Source organism: Calliphora vicina, chromosome 1 (assembly GCF_958450345.1).
Source record: "Calliphora vicina chromosome 1, idCalVici1.1, whole genome shotgun sequence".
Taxonomy (NCBI): Eukaryota; Metazoa; Arthropoda; class Insecta; order Diptera; family Calliphoridae; genus Calliphora; species Calliphora vicina.
The window spans coordinates 148,211,818-148,239,706 of NC_088780.1; the positions used below are offsets into that span (position 1 = coordinate 148,211,818).

Here is a 27,889-nt window from a genome sequence, read left to right on the forward strand (position 1 = left end):
CTCTCTGCAACATCATGAAAAACAACATACAAAGTCAATAATAATTTTTTTTGTTTTTTTTTTCATACTTATTTTATTTTAGTTGTTTAAATGATGGCATTAACCTTTTTTTGTAGATATTGCTGCAACTATCTTTTTTTTTTGTGGTACTGAGATGATGGTGGCGGGTTGCTGCTGTATGTTCACTTAAGTTTTTTTTGTTGCGTATTTTTTTTGGGGATTTTATGGCGGATTTGTGTGATCCATTGCGATATTTTTTTTGGGGGATTTTTGTTGCGTTTATTTATTGAATTTTGTTGAACAAACGTTTTTGTTTTAAATGCAATTAGTTATAATGTTGTTTAAGTTTTTGTGTTGAAATCTGTGGTATGAGTATTATTCAACTTGATTTAAACCATTTCCGTTTAAGGATTTGTGGGAATAAAAGAAAAATTCATAATTCTTAAGAATTGTAAAATGAGCTGAAAATATTAAGGAAGAGTTTCGAGGTTTGTAGAATTATTTCTTTTAGAATTTCAGCTTTATATGTTTCAACTAGTAATTTATTTAAAAAAAAACTAGGAAATTCAAATCAGTTAAAAGACTGGATTTGTCTTAGAATTATGTATTTTTAAACTTCAGTTTAATTTTTCTTAGCTTGTTTTTACCATAGAGAATAGACATAGAGCGGAAACTCTCCTGTCAAAGACCTAACTCAGTTGTCAGAAACCTAAGTGGTGAGAATGTATTAGTAGAAAAAACCTATGTAAAAACAAAAACAACACTTGTATGTGTAATTATTTTGAGTAATTTTTTGGTTTGAGTTTTTTTCAAGTTTCGGCTCTATGTTTCTCTATGGTTTCTACCCTAATCAGCTTTTAAAACAATTTTTATTCAAAAAAATTTTTGTTCGAAAAATTGTTTAGCAAAAAATTCGGGTTAAAAAATATGTTTACCGAACTTGGCGCACTGTAATTTTAGTCATATTATATGTCTCTAGTTAGAAAGTTCTTCCAAATACCTTTCATTTGATATACAAATTGTCTATATAGAGAACCAAAAAAAAGGCAAAGATATATCAAGAAGTTTGTCGTTGTTTTTTCCTTATATATCAGCCATTTATGGACCGATTTTGCACACTGACAGCCGGACATCATTCCCAGCAGTTCAGCAGGTAGTATCCTTTATAGACAGACTCCAATATTATATATATTTTGGGTCATTTGACACGTATGACACGCACTTTCTAGCGCAGAGAGATGTCAATTGTTTATTTTTTACATCCCAGGTAATCTAGCGTGAAGTCAATTGTCACTTAATTGTCTGTAAGTAATCAAAAGTGTAGTAACTTTAAACGTTTGTTTCGTACTGCACTTTTTTGTTTGTTGATATAACTCTCATACAAGTTATTTTCTTGTTGCTTAAGTATACTGACATCTCCTGTAACCTAGCGAGAAGTCAATTGTCTTTTTAGTGTCTCTAAGTATTCTAGAGTGTAGTCACTTCAAAAGTTTATTTTGTACTGCTCTTTAGAAAGTAGTTATTTTACTCAACTGAAGTTATTTTGTCGCTGGACGGTTTCTTTACAAGCAATCGGTTATTGTACTGTCTACACGCAGAGAAAAAATATAGTTGGACATGGTTACTGTAACCATTTCAATATTGTTACAAGTTTTTTAACTATATTATAGTCACAGTAACCATTTACATGATTGTGGTAACCATAATATGGTTAACTTACGATTCACATGATTGTCTCAACCATATATATGGTTACAGTAAACATATATATGTTTGTGACAACCATTTATATGATGAAGGACTTATCATATTATGGTGCTCTCGGCTTAAGGCTTATCATAATCTGAGAACAACATATTAGATAAAATTATTCATCATAAATATGGTTGCCACAAACATATATATGTTTACTGTAACCATATATATGGTTGAGACAATCATGTGAATCGTAAGTTAACCATATTATGGTTACCATAATCATGTAAATGGTTACTGTGACTATAATATAGTTAAAAAACTTGTAACACTATATAAATGGTTACAGTAACCATGCCCAATTATTTTTTTTTCTCTGCGTGTATGAGATGTTTTTTTAAGTAACTATTTGAGCTAAAGTAGCACCAGTACATGTTGAAATATCTAGTTATGTAGCTGATCAAGTAACCAGTTAGGTAGCTAGTAAGGTAACTGACTCTATGTAACCCGTGTGTGAATGCAATGCGTTGACTACTTTGGACCAGCTATTAGACAGTCTCCCTGTAATCCAAAAGGGTCATTTCAACTCCTACTAAGGACATGCACGTTTTAAAATAGCTAGCCACATAGCTAGTTGTTACCCTAAATGATAGGTTAAATCACTAGTCCGGGACAGTCTCCTAGAACAGCTGGGATAAGCATGAATATTTGATATTGCAGTAACTACAAATGGAATAACAAACTTATGTAATATTGTAATATTCAATATAGAGGGTATAATTCCAATATTTTTTTTGTTATTTTCTCACTTATATAGTTGTTAAAAATTTATAGTTTTCGAAATTTCATTAACTTTTCTCAAAACAAATTTGTTTGTTCTTCAAAGTTTATTTAAAATTTCATTAACATTAGCATTTCATATTCATTCATTCATTAAATTTTATAAGCCTTTAAGAAAACAATTCAAACACAGGCAATTACCAAAGATTATTTAAAAAATAATTTTATTTTTTGTTAAATAAATAAACGAAATTTGGTACATGAACCAATTCAAATACAAATCATTAAACACATGCCTTTATTCATATGAAAATGTAGTGGCAAAAATGTGTCTGTGTGTATGTATGTTTATATAAAATCATGCCAATCGGCTGTCAATCATTGGCCACAACCAACCAATCATATAAGAATTACATACAACAAACAGCTATACTTGTGCTGGATTGTTTGGAACAGAAAATATCGAATGCTTAATGGTCTACATGGAACTCTTTAGTATTGTACATGACCGGAAATCTGTTTAAAGTCAAAGTTTTTTTTTTTCTTTATTTTCATTTTCAGCAATTTCCATAATTTCTTTTAGTTTTTAGTATAGAGATGAACTGATTTTCTACTTTGGCCATTTCGGTCATTCATTTGCTGTATAAGTATTCATTCATTCTTTCACACACATGTTTAATATTTATTTATTAAGCATGTTATTGAGTAGTTTTCATTTTCATCATTATTTTTTTTGGTGTTTTTTTTTCTTTAAATTAAAATAAACAAAAAAAATGGTTGGTGTTCAGTAGTCCTGAATAGTGTAAAAAGAATTGATCATTTAACACAATTTTTTTTTTTTTTTTTTTTTGTAAAACCAACAATCAAACATAAATATGTTTACTTTTTTTTGGGAGGTAAAGTGTTAAGAAAATATTTAAAAAACCAACTCAAACTAATTTAAATGAAATTTCTTAGCAAACATGGTGTGTGGCTTAAGAAAGATATAATGAGCCAGAAGTTTTGCACAACACTTTAAATTGTATTCATATACTTGAATTAATAAACATGCCTAAAGCATAAATATTACATGCATTCGTTAAACAGTGTCAAAAGAAACCAAGATTATTTATTTTCTTAAGCTAAAATAAGATTTTATGTGAAAATGTGTTTAAAAAGTTTTATTAGCCACTGTATTGTGTAGGGTTTGTTTGGCTTGGTTGCCATACTTATGGGTGCTAAAGCTTGTTATTTCAAGTGTTTACAGACGACACGTACAACATGCTTAAATGACAATAAAAACAATGACTCTTCTAAATTCATAATTTTATTTTATATTTCTGTGTTCCACTCCAACTTCGTGTGGCTGCTTTTCACTTTAGCATTAACAATCCTCCACCGCCTTGGCTGGGTTGCCTGTCCAGCCGTCCGTCCGTCCATACCTCGTGTCTGTCTTGTGAACTTTTGTGCCACTGCACGTTTAGACCACACTGCCTGTTAAAAGAAAAACACCACCACCATCACCACTGTCTTGTCTAAACAAACTGCAAACTGCTTAATAAGTTGTTTATTATTTTATTTCTTCTTCTGTTTATTTTACTTTATTTTATTTGGTTTTGTTCATTATTATAAAATAAAAATAATATTTTTTTAATAAAATTTTAATGACCTTTTATTGATTTATCATTTATCATAATACGGCAGCTAATAAAGGAGGACAGTTAAAGACAATGTGTTTAATGAATTTAAAATTATTGGCTAAAGGTGAAAATTTATTACCATATTTATAGAACTGGTTTTTGTTTGGATTTAAACGAACATTTACACACAGATTTAGAGACTTTTTTTTTACAATCATCTTAAAAAAAATAATAGTATATTGCAGTTTTATGTCTATAATTTAAAATAATTTTATTTAGAAAAAAAAAATAGTATATATAGAAACTGCAACAAAGTGTATGAAATGAGTAATAGAGCCCATTAATTTTTATTAAAGTTGTTTATTAAAATTAATTTAAATAAAAAATTGCAATTCTTTAGCTAATTGTGATAAATTTCAAATTGATTTTGTGGTATACATTTTTAATTAAAACTCTGTTCTAATATCATCTCTGTTTTTGGTTTAAAGAAAATTTCAAACCTGTAAATTGGTTAAAATTCAAAATGCAAATTTAGTTTTTGTGTTCCCTTTAATACTAGATTAAGGTAACTGGATGTATGTAACCGGTATCTGAATCCAATGTGTTGACTACTTAGGACCAGATATCGGGCAGTCTCATTGTAATCCAAAAGTGTGAATTAAACTCGTTCAATAGATTTTTTCTGGTCTTGATTAAAAGAAAGTTTAAACTTCTTAGTTTAATTAACAATAATTTCCATATAAAACTCCCCTTATTTTTAACTATACATTTCCCCACCTATTACCAACTTACGTATTACATTTGCTTGGTAAATTTCCTAGTAATTTTCTTTTATATTAAATTTCCTTAAACTTTAAAACACTTCAAACTGTTTGATTTTTTTATCAAAAATACCACAAAAAAAAACCCGCAACACCACTTGATATTAGAGCATAAACACTATATAAAGTAAAGAAGTAGGAACAAAATAAAAAAAAAAACAACAAAATTTCAAAATCCATGATTAATGGATTTTTTGTATATAAAAATAATCGTCTTTATATTCACTATCTATCAAGTGGTTTTAAGACTGCACTTTAGCAGCACTTAAAGTTTTTTTTAAAGCAAAAAAAAAAAAAAACGACAGAAAATACAACATAATTTTAAGATTGTAGTTAGTTCTTGAAACCATGTATAAAAGATTATCAAACACACACCAAATGAAACACCAAACGTCCCCCCCTTTAGGTTAAAGTAACAAAAAATCAAGTGAAAAAAAAAATTAAATAAGGAACAAAATTTTAAGAGCAAAATTAATCTTTTAGGCGTGTTGCTTATTGTTATAATAACGATGTGCAAAAGCCACTTGTATCATCTCTTAAAAATATATGATCATTATTATGATCAGCATGTAATGCTGGGGGTTTTCGTTGTAAAAGTTTAGGGAAAAACTTTTAGTTAAAGTAATTTATGGTTTCTTGAAGAAGTAACACATCAAGTGTTTTTTAAACGATCACTGCGTTAAAGTATTTTGTATGATTACATTATTGAAAGTAACAAATTTAAAACGAATAAATTAGCCTATTCAATTCAAGCTGAGGATAATAACCTAAAAGTAGGCTTTAGATTCTAACTTTTATTTAAACACAACTAAAAGTAGGCTTTGATTTATGTTATTTAGTCTTAATGCTCTAAAAGCTAGTTTTAAATTAAAAAAAAAATAAGTTGATGGGTAATTTTTTATATAAAATTTATAATTTGGAACAATGTGTCATTTATTTTCTTTAAATATATAACTTTTTACTTTAAAGCCTTAAAGTAGGCTTTAGATTTTCTGTTTTGTTTGGTTACTTTGTTATTATAAAAAAAACTCTTCAAATTTATCACTCAATTATTAAAATTTTGCAAAAATTATTTTCCCTTTTTGTTTAAACAATCAAAAAAAAAAAAACATAAAAATGTTTGCAACTAAAAACCACAGAAAAAACTGTGTATTTTTATGAAAAAAAATTCGCGACATAAAACAACAAATTATGTGGCTTGAATTTAAAAACAAATACAGCAGCAAATAAAACAAAAAAAGAAAACCACAACAAATTAAAATGGTGATTTTTTGCACCTACAAACTACATACTTTTAAACAGAAAAAAAATTATATTTATTATAAATATCATATAAAACCATAAATTAATCAAGAATTGTTTAAAATGAAAACGCCTGAAAAGCTGCTTTAATATTAAATTCCAAAAAAAATTGTTTAATTAAAAACAGTAAGCGAAGGACCATCAACAAATAAGAAAAACACATTATTATTTAAAAATATTTATGTAGTTTTATAAATTTACTTTATTTTTGTTGTCGTGGTAGAATAAAGAAAATCTAATATGTTTTTTTTTCGACTTTTTTGGTCTCTTACAACATGAAATAAAATCGCAAAATTTACTGCAAATTGGTTTAGTTCCATTTTTTTTTTGTAATGTGTGCAATTTTAGCTTGTTTTTGGTTTTTGTGGGGAGGGGGAGTAGAAAACGAATACAAACTATAACATATCCTTTTAAATATATTAGATTTTCTCTTAATGGAGTCATACGTGCAGTATAGGGCAACAATTTTTTTTGTTGGTCTTTAAAGTCTAACCATATAATGCCGTCTCATAAATAACGTATTTACTTGGCTGGAATAGAAAAAAAAAATAAATGGAATTTTTAAGATCAAAAATATTTTGAAAGTAATGGAAAAATTACAGTTCTTTTTATATATTACAATAAAAATTTAAAAAAATAAAAATTGGAAAATTATTTAATAACTTAAAATAAAAAAGCTTTGCAATAGGAAAATATAAAATTTTCAATATTTTTTTTAGAATTTTTTTTTTGGAAATTTCCAAAAATTTAAATTTGAAAAAAATTCGGTTTTTAATAACTTATCTAAAGTATCACAAAAGCGAAAAAAATTAATATCCTATAGCTAATGGAAAAAAAATTATAGGCAAACTTGAAAATTTTTTGAAAATTTTTTTTGTTATTAAAAATTTTAGCTTTTATTTAAATTTAATGATTTATTATACCATATAAAAACTTTTTATTTTAATACTACTATTGTATTATGAATTTTCCCAAAAAATTTTTGTTAGTTTTCTTTATTTATTTAGGCTGGGCTGGAAATTTTTATCTTAACCAAACTTCCGTTTATTTATTGTTCAACATTTTTTTAAATAAATACCTGCATTTATAAACTACTACTGCTACTGCTGTGTGATTTTTTTTTCTAATAGTCTGATTTACATATTTTAGAGGCTAGTTTTTGTTTCTAACAAATTTTCTTCAACTCATTTTAGTAAATAAATTTAATTTATAACTAAAAAAAAAACATATTTGTCTAACAAAAACAACAATATAAACAAATTTCATAAAAAATAAATATAAATAAATAAACCAGGAAAAACAATACACACATAAAGCAAATAATAATTCAAATTTAAAATTCTTTTTTTCAACAGAGATTTTTAAACAATAGATAAAAATGATTTACCCAAAACAACAACCAACAACCCAAAAAAATAGTGATTAAATTAAACCAAAATTATGCATAAACATTAAACAACAAATAAAAAAAAGAACAACAACATTTTCTATAAATAAATTTTTAAGTTGCGGTATGTGTAGTCGTCTTCTGGTTTCTAAATGACAAATATTCAGTTTGATCCCACCAAACAAAACTATTAATTTTATTAAAAATTTCAACAATTCTCATATAATGTTAAGTTAGTTTGTTTTGGCTTGTTCACAATGAATGGAAATTTTGTTGGGTTTTATTTGTTTTTTAAACCAATTTCATGGTTTTTGGCTTAAATACACATTAATACATGCATTTCATAAATACCAAAAAAAAAAAAAAAACTAAAACTTAAGTGAGTGGAAAGTAAATATTTGAGGTAAATAATTGAGAACTAGACGATGGTGATTAATATTATTAAAACAAATAAAAATATGATGGAAATAAGACACCGATCGTATTTCAAATTAGATTTGAAATACATATGATAAATGTCCTCCAAATTTTTTTTAATGTTAAAATTATTATTATTTTCTTCTCATTATTGTTTATTCAAAAAATATTTTTCAATGTTTTTTTTACACTTTTAGAACAGTAATACTATAGTAATTATAAGAGCGTATTTTGTTATATTAAAGCATATTTCTTAATAATAACTATAATTTAATAAAAATAACATAATTTATTAAATAATAGAAATACTTAATTTGTAAAGCATAAATTTGTTAAGCTGTAAAACATAAATTAATATTTTTGAAATATTTAAAATATATTTTGATTCCAAACATAAATTAAATATTATAAAAATAATATTTTTAGTTCTTTTAAGCCTTTTGCAAAATATTTATTACTATTAATGTAACAGAAATGTTAAAAACAGTTTAGCATATAAAAGCATATTTTTGCATATTAATAAATCCTTATAACAATCGCTTAGATTTGCAATTACAATCAATTAAACTTAAGAAAAATATCGAATACCACAATACTAATTAGTATATGCTGTATTTAATGTATAATTTAAAAATTAAATTTTTATTTTTTTTTTAATTCTAATTAAATCCAGAAATTTAAATTTTTATCTGTTTAAATGCTTTTGTTTGCCAATTATTACGTATTTCTAACAGTTTCCCTAGTAGAAATGTCTTAAACTTGTCTGTATGTAAAAGCATATTTTTGCATATAAAAGCATATTTCTCTATAAGTGTTATAATTGCTATTATAACAATTTAAACTTGGATAATTAAACTTATTAAATAATAAAGGCTGTATTTATGCCTTTTAGAATACTGATATTTAGAAGCATTTTAAGAAATAGTTGAAGATAAAAATTTAAAAAAAATTTCAAATAAATTAAGACAATTTAATTTTTTGTACTTCAAAGTCATTAATTTTCAATTTAATTGTCTTTAATTTTTATTTTCATAGAAGAATTGCTATAATTACTCCAGTTTATAACAGCATATTTTGTCATATAAAAGCATATTTTATAATAATAGCTATAATTATTGTTGTAACTTGCCAAACTTGATGAATTGGAATGATATATATTCATTCAATATATAAATATAATGTTAATCGAAACTCTCTTTAAAAATATTAAAAACTAAAAAAAATTAAAATTAATTAAAAAATCATAATTAAGAATTTTGTAATAAAAGTATAAATTAAATTTAAAAATCTCATTTTAGCACGGCTTTAACTATTATTGAATTAAATAGGCAAAATACTTAATATTTCATTGAAGCATATTTTTGCATATAAATGCATATTTTAAAATATTGGCTACAACAACAATTTTTACCTGTAAAATTAAACATTCACAAAAAAAAATAAATTTTTTTAAATACATAAAATATATTTTTCAAAATATTGAATTAAACCTAAAAAAATAACAAAAAATTGGTAAATTAAGCAGTTTATTTCAAATTTTTATACCAAACATGCCATAATTATGCCAAATCATAAAAGCATATTTTTGCATATAAAAGCTTATTTTGTTATTTGCTTAAATTAGCACCTAAACTATTAAGAATTGTAATATTTATATAATAAAAATTTAATTTAACACAATATTAAATTATTTTAAAAACTAATTGAACATTTATTATTTTCTTTAATTTCAGGCGATGCCAGCAATGCTAGTATAGGTAGCGGCGAGGGCACCGGCGAAGAGGATGACGATGCGAGTGGCAAAAAGAACCAAAAGAAACGTGGCATTTTCCCAAAAGTAGCAACAAATATTTTAAGAGCGTGGCTGTTTCAGCATTTAACAGTAAGTTCAGTTATTTTCTTTTTTTTTTAAACTAAATTTATTTGTAATACTATTTTTATACTAAAAACCAAACAAAAAAATATGCGCGCCATTTTATTTGGTCTCCCTTACCAAACACACATATATTAAAATACAAACTAAGTAAAAAGGCTGGCAGTCAGTCTATAAACTATAAAAACGACAGCCATATTAAATGTCGATAATTAACCGTTTAGTAGCCTATAATTATCAAAAACAGCCACAATACAATACAATAATATTAATAATAATACATACAACAAGAAAATTAAATAAAACTGAAACAAAAAACCAGGCTTTACAACAGCAGCGGACTAAAAAAAAAGTAAGTTTGCAAGCAAAACCAAACCAAACCAGCGGAGCCAAAACAAGCGACGACCAACCAAAGAAGCAAAAAAAAAGCGAAACAGTCAAGTCAGTCAGCCATCAAACAAAAATTTTTATATGAAAACGTAATAATACACACAAAAACAACAACAATTATAATAGCAACAAACAGAAATGGCAAACAAAAAGCAACAACAACATTAAGGACAGTGGAGAACAAAAAAAAAAAAAAACAACAAAACAAAACTATAGTTGTATGTTTTAAAAGAAGTGGAAAGAAACTTAAATTGTGTGTTGCAGCCAGACACGACCTAAAACTTGTGTTGTTTTAAATGTTACTTTCTTGTTGTAGTTGGTGTTGTTGTTGTTATTATTGTCGACATTGTGCAAATGAAACACTTTGTAAAATTACTTTATGGTTACTCGCGCAACCAACAACACATGGAACATATTATCAGCAGCAGCAACAACAACAACACCAAAAACAAGCCTATAATAATATTACTATGTATGAATGCTTGCAACAAGAAAAACTTAATAAAAACAAAAAAACAAAAAAAAAGTAGGAGGGGAGACTCTGTTGTATTATTTTCTTGTTCTCGTCTTTTGCATGTTTGTTTGACTGACTGAATGACAGACGCACATATTTCGACAGACATATAAACATTTGTTGCCTGCCTGGTTTTGAGGCAGCCACGAAGAGTGCTAATGAAACAAAAGAGTGAAATGAAGACAAAAAAGGGTTAAACTAAATAAAAATAAGTAATATGTACCTATACGAGGGCGGGCAGGAAAACAAAAGAAAAATTTCGCAAAAAGCTTTCAGCAGACACAGAAAAAATCTTTTTTAACACAATGTGTTTTGCTAATAAAAGTGGAAAGAAAAATCATTTAAAACCTTCTTTAAATATTTATTGAGAGTAAGATTTTGAAAAGCTTTGGTAGGAAAAAGCTTTAAAAAGCTTTTTTATTTATTATTAATAAGGTTAAATGCGAAAAAATAAAATTGTAAGAGCTTTTTTAAAAATTTTCTTGAAAGCTTTTAAAACATAAAAATTTTCTTAAGAGAAAGCTTTTAAAAGCTTTTTTAACAAAAATGTCTTAAAATGTAATTAAATAGTTTAACAATTTTCAAGTCAAAATTCTATTTCATAAAAGAGCTTTTCATAAAAAAGCTGTTTTTATAAAAAGCTTTCTGATATTTCATTATAATTTAGCAAAACACAACAATTTAATTAAAAATTGTATATACAAACATTGTAATTTGGAGAAAGCTTTTAAAAGCTTTAAAAATCATAAAAGCTTTTTTGGCAAAAAAGGTCTTAAAATAAAATTAAACTACATTGTTTAAACATTTTCAATACAAAACGTTATTTCATAAAAAAGCTTTTCTTCAAAAAGTTGTTTTAATAAAAAGCTTTCTGATAGTTAGCATACATTTCTTGCCAACAATATCAGTACAAAACTATGTATTTTTACATTTAAACATTTGTTTAAAGCTTTTCATTTGCACATAATATCCAAAGCTTTTAGCTATTTTTTTATAATTTCTCTAACTTTAGGCCACTATCTTAAATAATTATTAGTTTTCTTTGGGTAAAATATATTTTTAATCAGTTTTTTTTTAGTTTTGTTTCTGTATTGCGTTCGTCTTAAATATAAACCATAATGGCTGACGCCTTTAAGGCCGCCTATTTTTAAAATAACATGTGCATATTTCGTCGACGTTGTGTTGTTGGCTGTTATTATTGTTTTTGCTCGCTATTTAACACCATCATGCATTTTCCGTGTTGATATTGATGTTGTTGCTATTGTTGTAGTGTATTTTTTTCATACTGGCTGTTTTTAATTTTAATGTACATACAACAGCAACAACAACAACAAAAGCCATAATAAACGTACAACAAAAAATGTCTACAAAACAATTTGCGCATGGCGACGTTAACATTTGTTGGCTGCACATACAAACACTCATACAAACAAATAAACAAACATTTTTACATACATACAGACACACACATATAAATTGCACAGTGTAAAATGAAAATGAAATAAAATAAAAATATTGCAGACAACACGTTCCAGCAAAATGTTAAACTTGTCATGACAACCTTATACTACTCGTACTACTTCTACTGCCTGCCTGCCTGCCACCACCACCAACAACAACACCAACAATTACCTCGTACTCTCCACATTTTATTTATTTATTACATTTTAAAGTATTATTAAAAAGAAAAATGAGGCAAGACAAAAAAAAATTTAAAAAAATAAAGCGAAAATTGTTACTTTATATTTTTCACCAAGTTTAAATAAACAATTTATTTATTTATATTGTGAGCAGTTTATTTTTCTAAGGTTGTAGTTGGTTGTACATTTGTATGTGTTCAGAAATAAAATTCAAACTAATGTCTCTAACTTACACCCCTGATGACAGGCCAACGACAAATATCATCTTTATGCCAAGGAAAATACATACTGCTGCTTACAATTGCAAAGTTTTAGCATTAATTTGTGAATTTTATGAACAGCCAGTTAAGTAAAAGAAGGAATACTTTTTAAATAAATTAGAAATTCCAATACAGTTGAAACATTTAAAACAATTCGATTTTGTATTACTTAAAAATTTTTTTTTTTAGAATAGGGCAGATTTCTTAATAATTCAGAAATGGAGCAGAATTTTTCAAAATTAAAATTTATTTTGAGGAAAAATTTGGAAAAAAAATGAATTATTTTTTGCTAGAATTCAGGAATGGCACAGATTGTTTTAATAAATAGTTTAAAGTAAAAAAATTAATTTTTGAGAAAAAAATAAAATTTTTCAGCCTAACTATAAAAGCCTTAAAATCGATTTTAAATCCATAAAGTTGACTATTATTTTAAATTTCGTACCATAAAACAAATTTCAAATATAATTTAAAATGTTGTTTTTTTATTTCAAAAAAAGCTTTTTATATTGAACTTTTATGTACATTTTGTTTTTTTAATTTTTTGAAATTTCTTTTTTTTATTTACATTCATTGAAAAATATTTTCAATTATTTGAATGTATATGTTGGAAAAAGTTTTGAAGCTTTTTTCAAATAAAAACAAAAGTTCTATTTTAAAATAAAGTCGACTTTAAAATTTCTTTAATAGTTAGGGTGTTTATTTTTCGGCAAATAATCTTTTTTCAGCTAAGGGACGGATTTCTAATTAAAACAGAAAAGGTGGCATAAAATTTAAATATTTTAGAGAAAAATTATATAAATTAAATTTGTTTTATAAAGAAACATTTGCAGGAATAGTGCAGATTTCTATATTTATTTAAATTGTTTTAATAACTTGGTTTTGATAAAAATAAAATTTATTTTTAACAGAAAACTACAAAAAATTAAAAAAAAATTTCAGGAATTGGGAATTGGTTGTAGCTGTAATTTGTTGATTTTCTTAAACTTTCTTTTAAGATTTTATACCTTAAAGTTTCATGTTTTAAAAACAATTATTATTTTTGTTGTTGTTATTGTTGCATTTGTCTGCTTGCAACATGTGTATGATGATTGTTCTTACCATGTTGTAGCCTTTAGTTTATTTTTTTTTTTGCTATATTCAAAACGTATTCTCTAAATGCAAGTGAAATTGTTGTACGGTTTATGAGTATGTGCAAATGTTGTTGTTATTGTTGTAGTTTTTTTTAAGGCGTGACAGTAATTAATTATTTTGTTGTATGGTAAATTAATACATGAAATGGACTTTGTCTCAAAATGACATTCATATGCATTTCACACCATGTTTTCAAAATATTTTGTTTTGTATTTTTATTTACATACAAGCAAATACTAATAAAATAAAGTTTAGTTAGATGGGATTTAAGAGATATGGTTTTAATCAAATGAGCTGAGAATAAGAATGAAGTTGGGGAAGAAAAAAAATTAAACAAATAATTGATTCTAAAATAGAAAAGGAATTTGGGGGATTTTTATTTTATTTAATTTTAAATTTATTTTTTAAATTTATTTAAATTTATTTAATATTAAAGGTTTTTTTGGTAAATTTTTTGGGTTTTTGTAAAGATGTTAAGGAAATTGTGTTCTTATATGTATTTAAATTACTTTTCTTAATATTATAATCACTGACCGGAAATAAATTCTATTTGTTATGCTTCATTTATGTTGCAAAAAACCTTAAGAAACCATACAAGTTCAATCATGATTTCCTTAAACACAAACAAATAGCCAAAGATAAGCAAAAGGATATTTGCTAACAGCTAAAGAAAAATCCTTTTTTTTTTTGGTAAGAAGAAGTTTTTATAATAAAATTTTATATTTTTGTTTACCCATTTTGAAGGAAGCTTAACAAAACTTGACCACCAAATTAACATTGAAAGTATTACAAGAGATTAAAGGATGTTTTTGGCCATTTTATTTTATTGTTACTAGAGCTGGCAATAGTTCTACATTAAAAGGTAATTTTAAAGATTTCAATCTTTATGTAAAGTTTAAAAAAGAAAATAAAATTTTATTTTATTTTATTTTTGTTGCAAGCAGAAAATATTTTTGGGGTTTACTTCCTGTGTTTTTTCCATCTCTTAACTTGACATTTTATTTGTGTTTATAAACTTTGACAGTGATGTATTACTTTAGAAATTGTGTAAAACAAAGTTTAAGGAAAAAAAAAAAAACCAAGATTTTACAGTAAAACTGTGCATTATGAAAAGTTTTACTTTTTTTTACCAAAAATATATAACCTCTTGGTTAAACAAATATGTATGTGAGTGAATACGTGAAAAAATATTTGTTTTAGTTTCTGCCAGCCTTCAATTTCAAGTGTTGATATCTCTATAAAGCAGCAACCTCTCTACTAGCTGGTGCTAGTGAAGTGATGTGTGGTGTTCGTAGCCAATAGCAAGCTGAACACAGTTTTGCGTATCGTTTCATAATGAATATAAGGCCACAATAAAAGCAAAAAACCAACAGCAATAACAGCCACCATAACAAATATGGCTGGCTAAATATTGTAGCTGTAGAGCAATCAGCCAGCCAGCCACCAAGCACCAAAGCAAATCTCCACCTCCTACCATAAAAATAATAATAAAAATATAAAAAAAAAAATCAGCCAGAAACAGCAATAAATGTACAGACTTAAACTAATACTACAATACAGCTACTCTCATACATTCACACAGATACTAATAATTTTACAGTTTAACCAGCCACCAGCTAATAAAGCATTTTATATGATATTTACTTTGAAATTAAAATTTTTAATATAAAAAAAATAAAATTGTTTGTTTAAATTGGTTTTTATTTATTTACTAAACATCTACTGCAACAACAAAAACAATTCTAGTAGCTGGTTTGTGATTAAAACCACTTTTTTTTATTTTGTTCAAAAGATCTTATCTGTTTAAAAATTTTATTTTTCTAGTCCTGCTTTATAATTGAGTGTAATGTTTAAGTGGAAAAACTTTAGGTACAAAGTTTAACGACGTCTAAAGATTTTTATTAAGATATTTTAGTTCTAAAGAAAATTGAAATATTAAAACTCTTAATTAATGTATAGTAATTGTTTGAGGTTAACAAATGATTTGAAATTTAATTATGGCTCTATTACAAAGATGACTTGCATATGAATAAATGATTAAAAAAAATTAAAAATCATTACTTTTTATCTTATCCGATAATTAAACAGTAATTAGCTGTATTTTATTTATTCAATCTAGCGAAAGCTTTCACAAAAATATCAGTCCAATTTTTCCCTTCTCACATTTTCAATATTGAATTTGTATAGCAAAAAGGGAAAACATTGGACTCTATATTTTTTAAGGAAAAAGGCAGAATTCTATTACCGCAAAATTGGGAATTTTGACAGGAATGGGGCAGATTTTTTTTTTTAATTTTTCAATACATTAATTGCAGGAAAAGTTTCCTGTTTAAAAAAAATATTTTTGGTTTTTGTAAATATATCTGCGGTCATGTGGAAGACCTAAATCGACATAAGGGCGAATTGATTTAGCTTGATTTATTTGTTATTTAGCAATATTATAGATTTTTTGTAAGAAACAATAAAAAATTACACAAAATTGGGAATATTTCAAAATATCTTTTTTGCGAATTAAGCTATTCTTCCAAGAACTGCTAATATGTAGAGGCCAAGAACGAATCAATACAATATCGTTTACTCTGTTCCAAAGTGAAGCGTATATCAGAGAGAGCGTTCTGAATCGATCGCAGCAAATAGTAGTCGTACGGGCAAAACCTCACAACCACTTCATTCTAAATACTTTTTAACAAGTACTGCAACATGTGGCCGTGCATTACCATGATGGAATGTTAAGGTTTCATATCTGGCCGCATATTCTGGGCATTTGTTCGGCCTATGCTCGATTCAAACGCATCAGTTGCATTTGGTATAGGTTCTAGTCAGCTTTTAGCAGCTCATAATAGATAGGACGCTTTTGCTTTACCTCCAAATTCAGAGCATTACCTTAACGCCATGGATATTTGTCTTTGGTGTCGATTCGGCTTCACATACGATCTCTTATGCTTCGGGTTATCGTAATGGATCTAATTTTTATCGTAAGTAATGATTTAGTGCAAAAAAGATTTTCTTTTATAGCGTTCCAGCATCATTTCGGACATTTAAAATCGTGTTTCAAGGTCACTCGACTTCAATTCGTATGGTACCCAATTTCCCTGCTTTTGAATGAATGCCACTTGAGTAGCTCCCAATGATTTTGCAAGTTCGTGTTGAGTTTTATAACAATCTTCAAGGAGTTATGAATCCAATTCTTGGTTTTCAAACTTTGGCTTGCCGATCTTTGTCTTTCGTGTCAAAATCACCACTTTTGAACCGAAAAAACCATTTCTCGCACGTTGAAACCGATAAAACACATTCACCATAAGCTTATGTGAGCAATTGGTGTTCTTCAGCGGCTCCTTTTTTTCAAATTAAAGAAATAAAGCAAAACTTCCCGCATATGACGCTTTGTTGGCACAAAATTCGATATTTTCGAAATCAAGCCTTAGGAATTCCTTACAATTTTAAAGTTTTGTTACAAAAATTAACAAAAAAAGTAACTAAATTTAAATTATTTATTTAAGATTTCCCTTCAACAATTTATTTTATTATAAATTCATATTAAAACTTTAATTTATTTGCTAAAAGCTTAAGGTTATTAATAAATTAATTTATTTGAGCCAACAACTTTTAATTAAATTTATTGTCTTTTACCAAAACTCATGTTAAGACAACTCCCCATGGATAAATGCACAAAATGATGAAAATTACTCATTTCAAAAACTGCAAACTGCCAAAAAATAATTCAAACAACTAAACATTTACAAAAGAAATTGTTGTTGTCTCTAAATATTTATATATTAAAGGAAAATTTATTGTTTGGAAAACAATAGCAAAAAAAAACACGCCTTTAAAACATTGACATTTCTATAAAAACAACACATTTAAAGTTTCGCAAAGGAAGCAAAACTGCAGACTTGCAGTTAAGGTCCTTTAAGCAAAATAGCAAATAAATGACAATACAATAAAGGGATGTATGTATTGTACTTGTATACAAACAATAAAATGCAATTTTGTTAAATAATCAATATTATTTTGCCAAACAACAACAACAACAACATATAAGACATATTAACAATAACTACCTTTAGATTGTAGTTAAAGCTAAACAACACCTACAGGACATTTGCAATACATTTACACAAATATGTATAAAAGGATTGTGGAAGTATGTATGTAGTTGTGTGTTTAGAGAATTTTCAATTGTATTGGTATTTGCTATCTGTCGAAATTGTCATTTGTTGCGTGAAATTTACCGTTTTCTTATGCAAAATCATGTTTTACTAACAAGGACTTCTCTTCTATATGTAAACATTCACATAGCCAGCAGTTCTGGATGACTGTTCCGAACTAGTGATTTTACCTATCATTTAGGGTGACATAAAGCAGGGGATCAATTGCCCCTTCAGTGATTACTAATAGACAGCCTAATAGCTAGTCCAAAGTAGTCAGCATATTGGATATTGGATTCACATACCAGTTATTACATTGCTGACTCTAATTTCTAGATATTTTGGATCATTTGACACGTATCCCAGCAGTTCTACATTTATTACATAATAAATGCCTTTAGGCAGTAATTTTCCCTAACATCTAATTATTTGGCAGACTCCTATTTATATATTTTTGGGTTATGCGCTCTTTGTAATGCAGAGAGAATTTAGTCGTCACTTTAGTGTCTCTAAGTAATCTATGTAGGGTAGGGTCACTTTAAATACCAGAAGTAGTCTATTGGAGAGTCAATTAATGGGTTCGGGATCCTTAGCTAGAACTGCTGGGATATGTACTAGTTGACATAGGTATGTAGGTAAAGGTTTGTTGTTAGATGCACAGAGAAAACAATAATAATATTGAATTTACACAATATACAATTTATTTTAGTTAGAAAATATGTTGAAATTGAAATTTTCAACAAACTACTACTACAAACAAGTATCCTTAAAACGTAAATTTTAATACATACATATGCATGTACATACTCGTATAAAAGACTATTTGAGTTTGTCTTGTCTAATGCATTTTCTTGTTATCCTGTTTAAACACATACTTTGTGGCATATAAAAGCATATATAAGCATAGTTTTTTAAGCATATATCTGCATATTAGATTTGTTTTTCTCTTATATTGACAATAACAACAAAAACACACCCATATTTATTTACTCCCTTCCCTACATTGTTAAAATATTTTCTTGAAGTTTGAGTAGAAATGAGTAAAAATTTTTTTTGTTGAAAAGAAAATTGCATTTTCTTTTGGTTGGTTTCTGTTGTTGTAGGAAAAAACCCCATAAATTGTCATATAGGTCTTCTGGTGCTTCATGTTGTGGTTTACTTTGCCTGGCTTTTGTGAAAGCTTGTGTTGGGAATCTAATATGCAATGATGCTTGTTAAATAAATAAAATGTGCAAAACAAAAAAAAAAAAAAAAATGAAAAGAATCTGTAAAATTCATTTATTGGCTGTAGTAGTTTTTCTTGGGATGTTTGTTTTCTATTAAAAGTCATGTTTTCATAAATTATAAAAGTTTTTTTTTTGCTTAAATTGAAATTTATTTTTAAACAATTATTTAAAGATTTCAAAATTTAAATCATATAAAGGAAACAGAAAAAAAAGACTTTAAACAGCTGCCGGATGTTTAAAATGATGGCTCGTGCCAGGCTTTAAGTCTGATTATTGTATTGAAAGCAATAAAAGGATTTTTTAGTTTTGTGAAATGTGTTAAAAAGGGGTTTAACAATAGTAATTAAATACAGACATCCGCTTTTTGTTTTTTATTATGGTAAAATAAAGGAGCTGTCAATATTGCAGTTTAGAGGGTTCTAGATTTGAAAACAAACAAAAAAATTAGCAAAAACTAATAACGAAAACCTTAAATTCCGTTTAAAAATAACTAATTGGATTGAAAATTTCAATATTTTTGTTCCAAGTTTGAAAATTTATATTTATGATAATTGAACACAAATACAAAATTTATAAAATCTGAATATTTGGATATTTAAAATTTTTATTTTAAAAAATTTGAATTCTAAAATTGAGTTCGAACATTTTAAATCATGAAAATTCAACACAAATACAAAATCTTGATAAAAAAAAATCTGAAGATTTAGAAATTTTAAATTTAAAAAAAAAGATTTTTTAAAAATTTCATAAAATATTTCAAAATTTTTAGTTTTTAAAAAAAAAAAAATTTCAAAAACGGATTCGAAAATTGAAATTTTTTAAAATTGAACAACAGTAACAGATCTTAAAACGTTTTTTATAAAATTTAAAATTTCTTTGTAAAACTTAATTTTTTATCTGTTATAAACTAATGATCATGTAATAACCATGTTGCTTTATCTTTTTTTTAATAATAATTTTTCTTAATCATTGAATAAATAAAAGCTACTGCTTTTTTTCCCCCAAAATTATACAATCAATAAGATTAAAACAAACTCTTACAAAAACCAAAATTTCAAGTAAGCGCCACAAAACTGCATTTTCTTTTTCTAGCTAAATATTTGTTTAAATAATATTACAAAAGATTACAGCAAATAGATGGAGAAAATAACAGATAAGATTAACAAAAATTAAATTAAATTTCTAAAATAATTGTTTTAATAAAACCAAAAAAAAAGTAGAAATAGAAATGGTGTTGCATCAACTGGGGCGCAAGCATACACATTTAGAGATATTGCATTTCAAGTACTAAATACATTTCAATTTCAATTTTCAATTCAATACTTATGGAAAAAGGTCTACTACTAGTAGTAGAAGGGATTTGTTTAGAAATTGTTGTTGTGATTTTTGATATGATTTCCAAATGCCTTAAATTATTGTTTACATACTGACGCCACTCTGGCGGCTTGGTAGACATGTTTGAGTTTTATTTTCAGAAAATTTATGAGGGAGGGCTAAACAAATAGATTTTTTGTGTTTTAGTTTAGTTTTGTTTTGATATGTGGAGTGCAGCAATATGCACTTTTTTTCCCCCCATAACTATCAGAAATTTGAAATCGGAAAGAATGTACATTTTATATATATGGAATTTAGGACATTTTGAGTGTGTATCAGATAATTTTTTTGGGTATTTGATTACTTAGATTAGTGGCGTTAGTGTTTCTTGTTTGTTAATTTTTATTTAATTTATATGTTGCTACTATATATTTTATTATTTGTATGAATATTAAATAAAGCATTTGTTTAGATAAACTACCTGTCATTTATATCGGAATATGTGTGAAAGGTTGGGCCAAAATAAAATGATTGATTATTGTATTTTGGTTTTTTAGTTATTAGAGATAATATTTGTTTTTTTTTTGTATTACAGTTTATAGATTATTAATTTGTATATATATTGTGTTTTGTTATAATTTTAGCATCCCTACCCCTCCGAAGATCAGAAAAAACAATTGGCACAAGATACCGGCCTTACGATACTGCAAGTAAACAATTGGTAAGTTAAAATACATATAATTTTGTTCAAAAGAAATTCTTGATATAAAAATTAATATAAAAAAGTCAAAAAAGCTTCGAAATACCTAAAACCCACAAAATGTTTAAAAAACTTTAAAATTTTGCATTTTTGCTTGAAAATTTAATTTTCGAAATTATGTTCGAAAATTCGAATATTAAAAATCCACAAAATTACTTAAATTTATTGAAAAATAATGACATACAGTAAAACTAACTATAAACTTTGTATTTTCGATTGAAATTTGGAATTTCGAATCTATATTCGAAAATTCGAAATTCACAAAATTAATAGTTTTACGGAAATACAACAATATAAACAAAAACTTTTAAATTTAGATTTTTTGAATATAAAATTCCTTGAAATTTAGTACTTTAATTGAACAATAATTCAATATAGTAAAAAATCCTATAAATTTAACATTTTCGCTTAAAATTGGAATTTCGAATTTATATTTGAAAATTGAAAATTCATAAAATTAACTAGTTTTATGGAAAAACAACAATAATGAAGTAAAACTTCAAAATTTTGATTTTTTGCTTGAAAATTTGAATTTTTAAATTATGTTCGAAAATTCGAAATTAGTTTCATTAACTAGTTTTATGGAAAAATCACTGAAAATTGCCAAAAACTTACAAATATAGCATTTTTTCTTGAAAATTTAAAATTCGAAATTAAGTTCGAAAATTCGAAATTAAGTTTCATAACTAAGAATTCATAAAATTAATTAATTTTATTGAAAATCCACAACAAAAAAGACTAAAATCTATTAAATTTCTCTTCTTGGCTTGAAAATAGAATTTCGAAATTAAGTTCGAAAATTGGAAATTGCCTAAATTAAAAGCAAACAAATATTTTTACACTATTGCAAATCAAATCTCTAAAAAATAGGGGATTTTAATGACTAAAGTATTAAAACACTGTAAAAACTTAAGTTTTTAAAACTAAATTCAATTCTCCTAAAACAACTTAACATTTCAAGGCTTCTTTTTAAAATTTTTCTACAAAAACCAACTACAACCCAAATGATTTTCAAAAAAAGTATTTATTTGCTGTATTCTGGCAAAAATTTTCTTTACAAATTTATATTTTTTTGATGTTGGTTTCATTTGTTCTTAATACACAAAAACGTATTGAAGAAAAAAAAACCCAATCTTCGAGCATTAACCTCAATTTGTAGCCAACAATAATAAGGTTTTTTTTTGTTGCAAACTTTAGTTGCAAGCAAAGTATAAGAAAAAAAACAACACTAACCAACCAACAACCTTAAACAAAAAAATAATGTTTGTTTGCCAAGAAATTGTTAGTTTTTGCTGATGTTTTTTTTTTTTCATAAATAACAACCCAGAAAAGTTATAATAACAACAAGAACAACATACAAAAAAAATAAATATATTTTGTATTAAACATCTTAAATAAACAAAAAATATCAACCACAGAATCATGGTTACAAAATAAAAAGAAAAAAATCTTAAATCAGGTTGATTTTATTTTTTTGTTATAATGATATTTGCTGCTTTTATTTAATGTTCTTTGCAGCATTATGATTTTGTCAACCATCATCATCATCTCTTCTCATGGTTGTTGTTGTTGTTATTGGCTGTTTGTTGCAAATAAAAATATACAATTGTCGGCATTTTCGACTTTTATCAGGGTATAATGCAGTGGCACAATGTATCAACAAAACTAGCAAATACTACAATAAAAATTGCAACAAAAACTTATTATTTTTTATGGTAGTTGTTGTTTTTGTTGTTGGTGTGTTACTGAAAGATTCGGTTCTTTCAGAACCATGCTACCATATTGTACTTGTTAAGCCAGCAGCGAGTGGAAAAAAGAGATGTTATAAATCATTTTATAAATTATTTATGAAATAAACATTTATGGGATTATAAGCCTAATTATGATTTGTTAAAAACGGATTTTATATTTATTTCTATACAACAATAATTTCTTATTAAATGTTTTTCTTTGTTCTCTCGATTTATTTATTTATATTTAATATGGTATTTTGTTTTTTCTCTGTGTTACAGGTTCATTAATGCGAGACGAAGAATTGTACAGCCAATGATTGATCAATCAAATCGTGCAGGTAATTATATGAATTAAATATTAGTTAATGTAAAATAATGATAATAAGTTAGAAAATATGACATTTTTGAGCTATATTTTTGTTTCGAAGATAGGAAAATTCTTAATTTATTTTTTATTTTTTTTTTTTTAAAAATTAAAGAAACCTAAATTATGAAACTGAAAATTTTAAAGTTTTCGAAATCTTAACATTTTAATGAAATTTCATAAATAAAAAGTGTAAATGAAATTCAGATGACACAAATTGTATTAAAAGCGCAAAATTGTGTTTTGTAGCAAAATTTTGAATTTCGAAATTAAGTTCGAAATTTTTGAAAACTCAAAATTTTAAAGAAATTTTAAGAAAAAACTAAATTATTAATTTAAATCTTTATAAAAATATATAATGAGCTCAAAATTGAATTTTTGAGAAAAATTCGAATTTCGAATTTAAGTTCGAAAAATTCGAAATCATGTTCGAAAGTTTAAAATTGGCTAAAAACTATTACTATTTTAAAATAAAGCATAATTTTGATAAATTAGAGCATATTTATACGATAAAAATAAGAAAATTAAAAAATTTAATTCGAAATTAATTCGAATATACATATAAAATTAGCTTAATATCATTGAAATTGTATTCGAAATTAGATTCGAATATTAAAAAATCCATAAAATTCATTTTTATTAAAAACGAAATATAATAGAAATAAAAACTTGCAAATTTTGCATTTTCGCTTGAAATTTTGAATTTCGAATTGATAATTGAAAAGTAAAAATTCATAAAATTAACTAATTTATGGCCAAAAACTTAAAAAATTTTATTATTAGCTTGGAAATTGGAATTTCGAAATTGAGTTCGAAAATTCGAAATTAAGTTTGATAACTCCAAATGCTACAATTAACTAGTTTTATGGAAAAATCAAAAAACAAAAAAAAAATTACCAAATCCTTTAAAATTATATCATATTTGCTTGAAAACAGGAAATTTGAAATTAAGTTCGAAAATTTTAAATTAAGTTTCATAACTCAAAATTCATAAATTTAATTCGAAAATTTGAATTTTCAAAACTTTTGAAAATTATAGTTTTTATGATTAAAAGTAACTTTAAATTATTTATTAAATAATTTGTTTTGTTATAATTTATTAATGGCCTTTCTTTTTTCTTGCTTTCTTTTTGCAGTCTACACCCCCCATGCTGGTCCCTCCGGCTATGGCCATGATCCCATGGGCTACATGATGGACAGTCAAGCCCATATGATGCATCGTCCTCCCGGTGATCCTGGTTTCCATCAAGCATATCCTCATTATCCCCACGCTGCTGAATACTATGGTCAACATTTGTAATCAAGTTTAGCTATAAAATCTCATTAAACAGATAAACAAAATACACAACAGCAAACAAAAAAACCAACAACAACTAACTACAAAAATAATAGTTGGCAAAGTTTTAAAAATCCACTACTATATATTTATATATATAGAGAGAGAAAACAAAGGAGACCAAAACCAAAATCTTAGAGAAAATATATAAGTCCTAAATACAAGAATAAAATAAAAAAAAAATACAAAAACGTAACAGCAGCAACTTACAAAACAGCAACTAAGCAACAGCAACTAGGGCAAGGGATACAAAATTATTTAGTTGTTTATTTTAATTAATTCAAAAACAAGGAGTAAACTACCGGATATACGTAAAAATTTAAACTTTTTCAAAAGCTTTAATAATAAAATAAAATTTGCAGCAAACAGCAAAATTACACAAAGAAAGGTTTTCAAATAAATAAAAAATAAAGGTGGGTATTGTATTTTTAGGTTTAAAAAAAATTTTATTTTGTAGTTTGTTTCAAAAGTAGTATTTTTATAAATTTAAACTAATTTTCATATTTTTTTCTTTTTTTCATTTTAGAACTTCTTCAATCACCTAGTGTTTTATGGAAATTTCTTTATAACAAAACTATACAAACATCTTGAGAAAAACGCCCCCCTCCCCCAAATAAACAAAAGGACACATGTTTTAAATTTATGTTGAATTTAACTTTAAAAACTAACTAACAGCGAATTTATTTTTTGAAAAAAAAAACATCACATCTATTTTTTTGGTTAATATTAGTTAAAAAAAAAGAAAACCTCTGTTTTAAATATAAGTTCTAACTACTAATTTTATAAATATTTAAAGCAAATGATCTCCTTATTTAGAAGCCCCCGAGCTGAACATAAATTGCAAAGATGATAAAGAAAACTTGTTAAGAAAATGTTGCAAAAAGGAAATAAATAATTATATAAATACAAGCAAATTCCGAATATAAAAATTTTGAATTCAAATCTACTTAAAAAAAAATAACAACAAAAAAACACAGTAAAATGAATTTAGTTAAAGAAAAAGAAAGAAAAATGTGAAAAAACTTTACATAAACAAAAACTTAAATTAATATTTATCATTATAAGGCAAACAAAAACATACATATGTATACATAATTTAATAAATTAATTATAAAATAATATAAATTAAAACCTAAAAACATTATAATAAAACAAAAAAAAAAATAAACAAACATTTTTAGTAAAAATCTTAACAAACACACACACAATCCAAAATACACACACTAAACCAACCAATAAATAAACAAACACAGATACACACACCCACACATTTATACAACAACCGTGTATACCAATTGTAAATGTAAAAAGTTTTTAATTATAATCACCTAAACTATTAAAACAAAAACAAACAAAAAAAAAAAACATTAATATTTAATAATTATATAAAATTATGTTAAAGAAGAGAAAAAACCTAAAATCTATATTAAACAAAAAAAGAAAATAGAAAAATGCTTCATTTAAATTTTAGTTAAAATATTAACCCTACCTTAATAAAGTTAGTGTGAAAAGTTAAACTTTGGTTTACTAAACTAAGCTTTAGTTTACTACAGTTAACTTTAGTTTACTACAGTTTAATTTACTAAACTAAAGTTAACTTTTTCTACACAGCTGTTTAAAAGAATTCTCTACTTTTTTCAAACTCCCCTTAAAATTAAAAAAGCTTCCTTTATAAAGAAGCTTTTTGTTTTTTTTTCTTTTTGTAAAATAAAACATTTTGTTCTAAAATTTTTAGTTTTTCTTTACTTTTTTTTCTCTAAACTCTGTGTAAATTATTTCACTTAAAAATATATTTTCCTTAAGTTAAAAAAAATTAAATTAAACAAAAAAACAACCAACAACAAAATGCTTTATTATTATATTTTATTACATAAATAATTATTTTACTTTCTTATAAATAATTTTAAAAATTTTAATTAAACAAAAAAAACAGCCTAAGCTTTTCTTTAAAACCTTAAAAAATTGTTTTGTTTTGTTTTATTTGTTTTTTTTTCTTTTCTTCAAAAGTAGCGAGTATTATTAATTTGTTTTTAATTTTTTCATTTCTTTTAAATGCCTGTCTTTTTTTAAATAGTTTTATTATCTCTTTTATTTTAATTATTATAAACAAAAAACAATTAATTTTAAACTCTATAAATATTAATTATAAAGCAGCTGCATATAGTTTTAATTATATTAAATAATATATAAAAATAATTAATTAAACAAAAAGAAAGCAAACAAGTGTATTTTTATTTTAATATTATTTTTATTATTATTATTATTATTTTTAATTATTATTATTCTTATTATTAATATGAATGATTAGTTTTTTGAATGAATGAAAAAAATATGAAAATGATTTAAGTGAAAAAAAACTATTATAAAAAATAATAATTATTTACAAAAAAAAAAATATAAAAAAATCTTTTTGTGTTTTTATTTATTTTTCGTTTAAATTGTTAGAATTTTTGTTTATAAAAAATTTTGTGAAATTTTGTATTTGTTTAGGTTTCTTAATTTTCTATAATTTTGAAGTTTCATTAAATTTTCTTTATAGTTATGGTTTGCACTTAAATATTTGAATATTTCTACAATTTTATTTGGCTACATTTTCTTTTTCTTTAAGTTGGCAAATTTTTCCTTCAATATTTTAAATTATATTTCTAGTTAGACTTTAAATTGATTACATTTCAGTTAAAACAATTGACAATATTGCCCTCAAAATATTAAAAACAAATACGCAGTTGGCAAATTAATAGCGTAGTTCAGTGTTTGATGGTTTTGCGAAAGTGCAAATGTAAAATATTTTAGCGCAATAACTAAATAAAAATAAATGCGCAACAGCAGACATTTGTAAATAACAATTTAAAATCGTCAAACAAAATTCAAGCTACGAAAAACCCAAAAAAAAGTGGTCGACAGAGGAAATAAAAATTGTTCTGGATTATTTGAATTTCTGGATTTATGAATATAATACCCTCGTTAAGAACTATTTGTTGCAATCACTTTACTATTTTTTTAAATTATCTAATATTTGGTTTCAAATTTATCACATAATGCTAAAGTTGCCTTATGACGTTTAGTTTCCTTGCCAAAATGTTGCCTTTTTGCTCTTGAATTGCATTACGTGTACTTTTGCGATAAAAAGTCTACAATGTGAAAGGGTAATTATTGAATTTGAATGCCGATACTCAAAT

The 27,889-nt window shown here is 25.2% G+C and overlaps 1 protein-coding gene across 2 annotated transcripts in view; it reads left to right on the forward strand.

Moving 5' to 3' along the window:
- hth (homothorax) overlaps window positions 1-25,849 on the forward strand; it is a 188,852-nt gene extending 163,003 nt beyond the window's left edge. For both annotated transcript variants that reach the window (XM_065516109.1, XM_065516110.1), the window contains 5 exons: window positions 9,755-9,903; window positions 21,162-21,238; window positions 23,290-23,348; window positions 24,511-25,123; window positions 25,237-25,849. In XM_065516109.1, the coding sequence (XP_065372181.1) occupies window positions 9,755-9,903; window positions 21,162-21,238; window positions 23,290-23,348; window positions 24,511-24,674 (449 nt within the window). In that variant the 3' untranslated portion in view covers window positions 24,675-25,123; window positions 25,237-25,849. The remainder of the gene's footprint in view (window positions 1-9,754; window positions 9,904-21,161; window positions 21,239-23,289; window positions 23,349-24,510; window positions 25,124-25,236) is intronic.
- The last annotated feature ends 2,040 nt before the right edge of the window (window positions 25,850-27,889 follow it).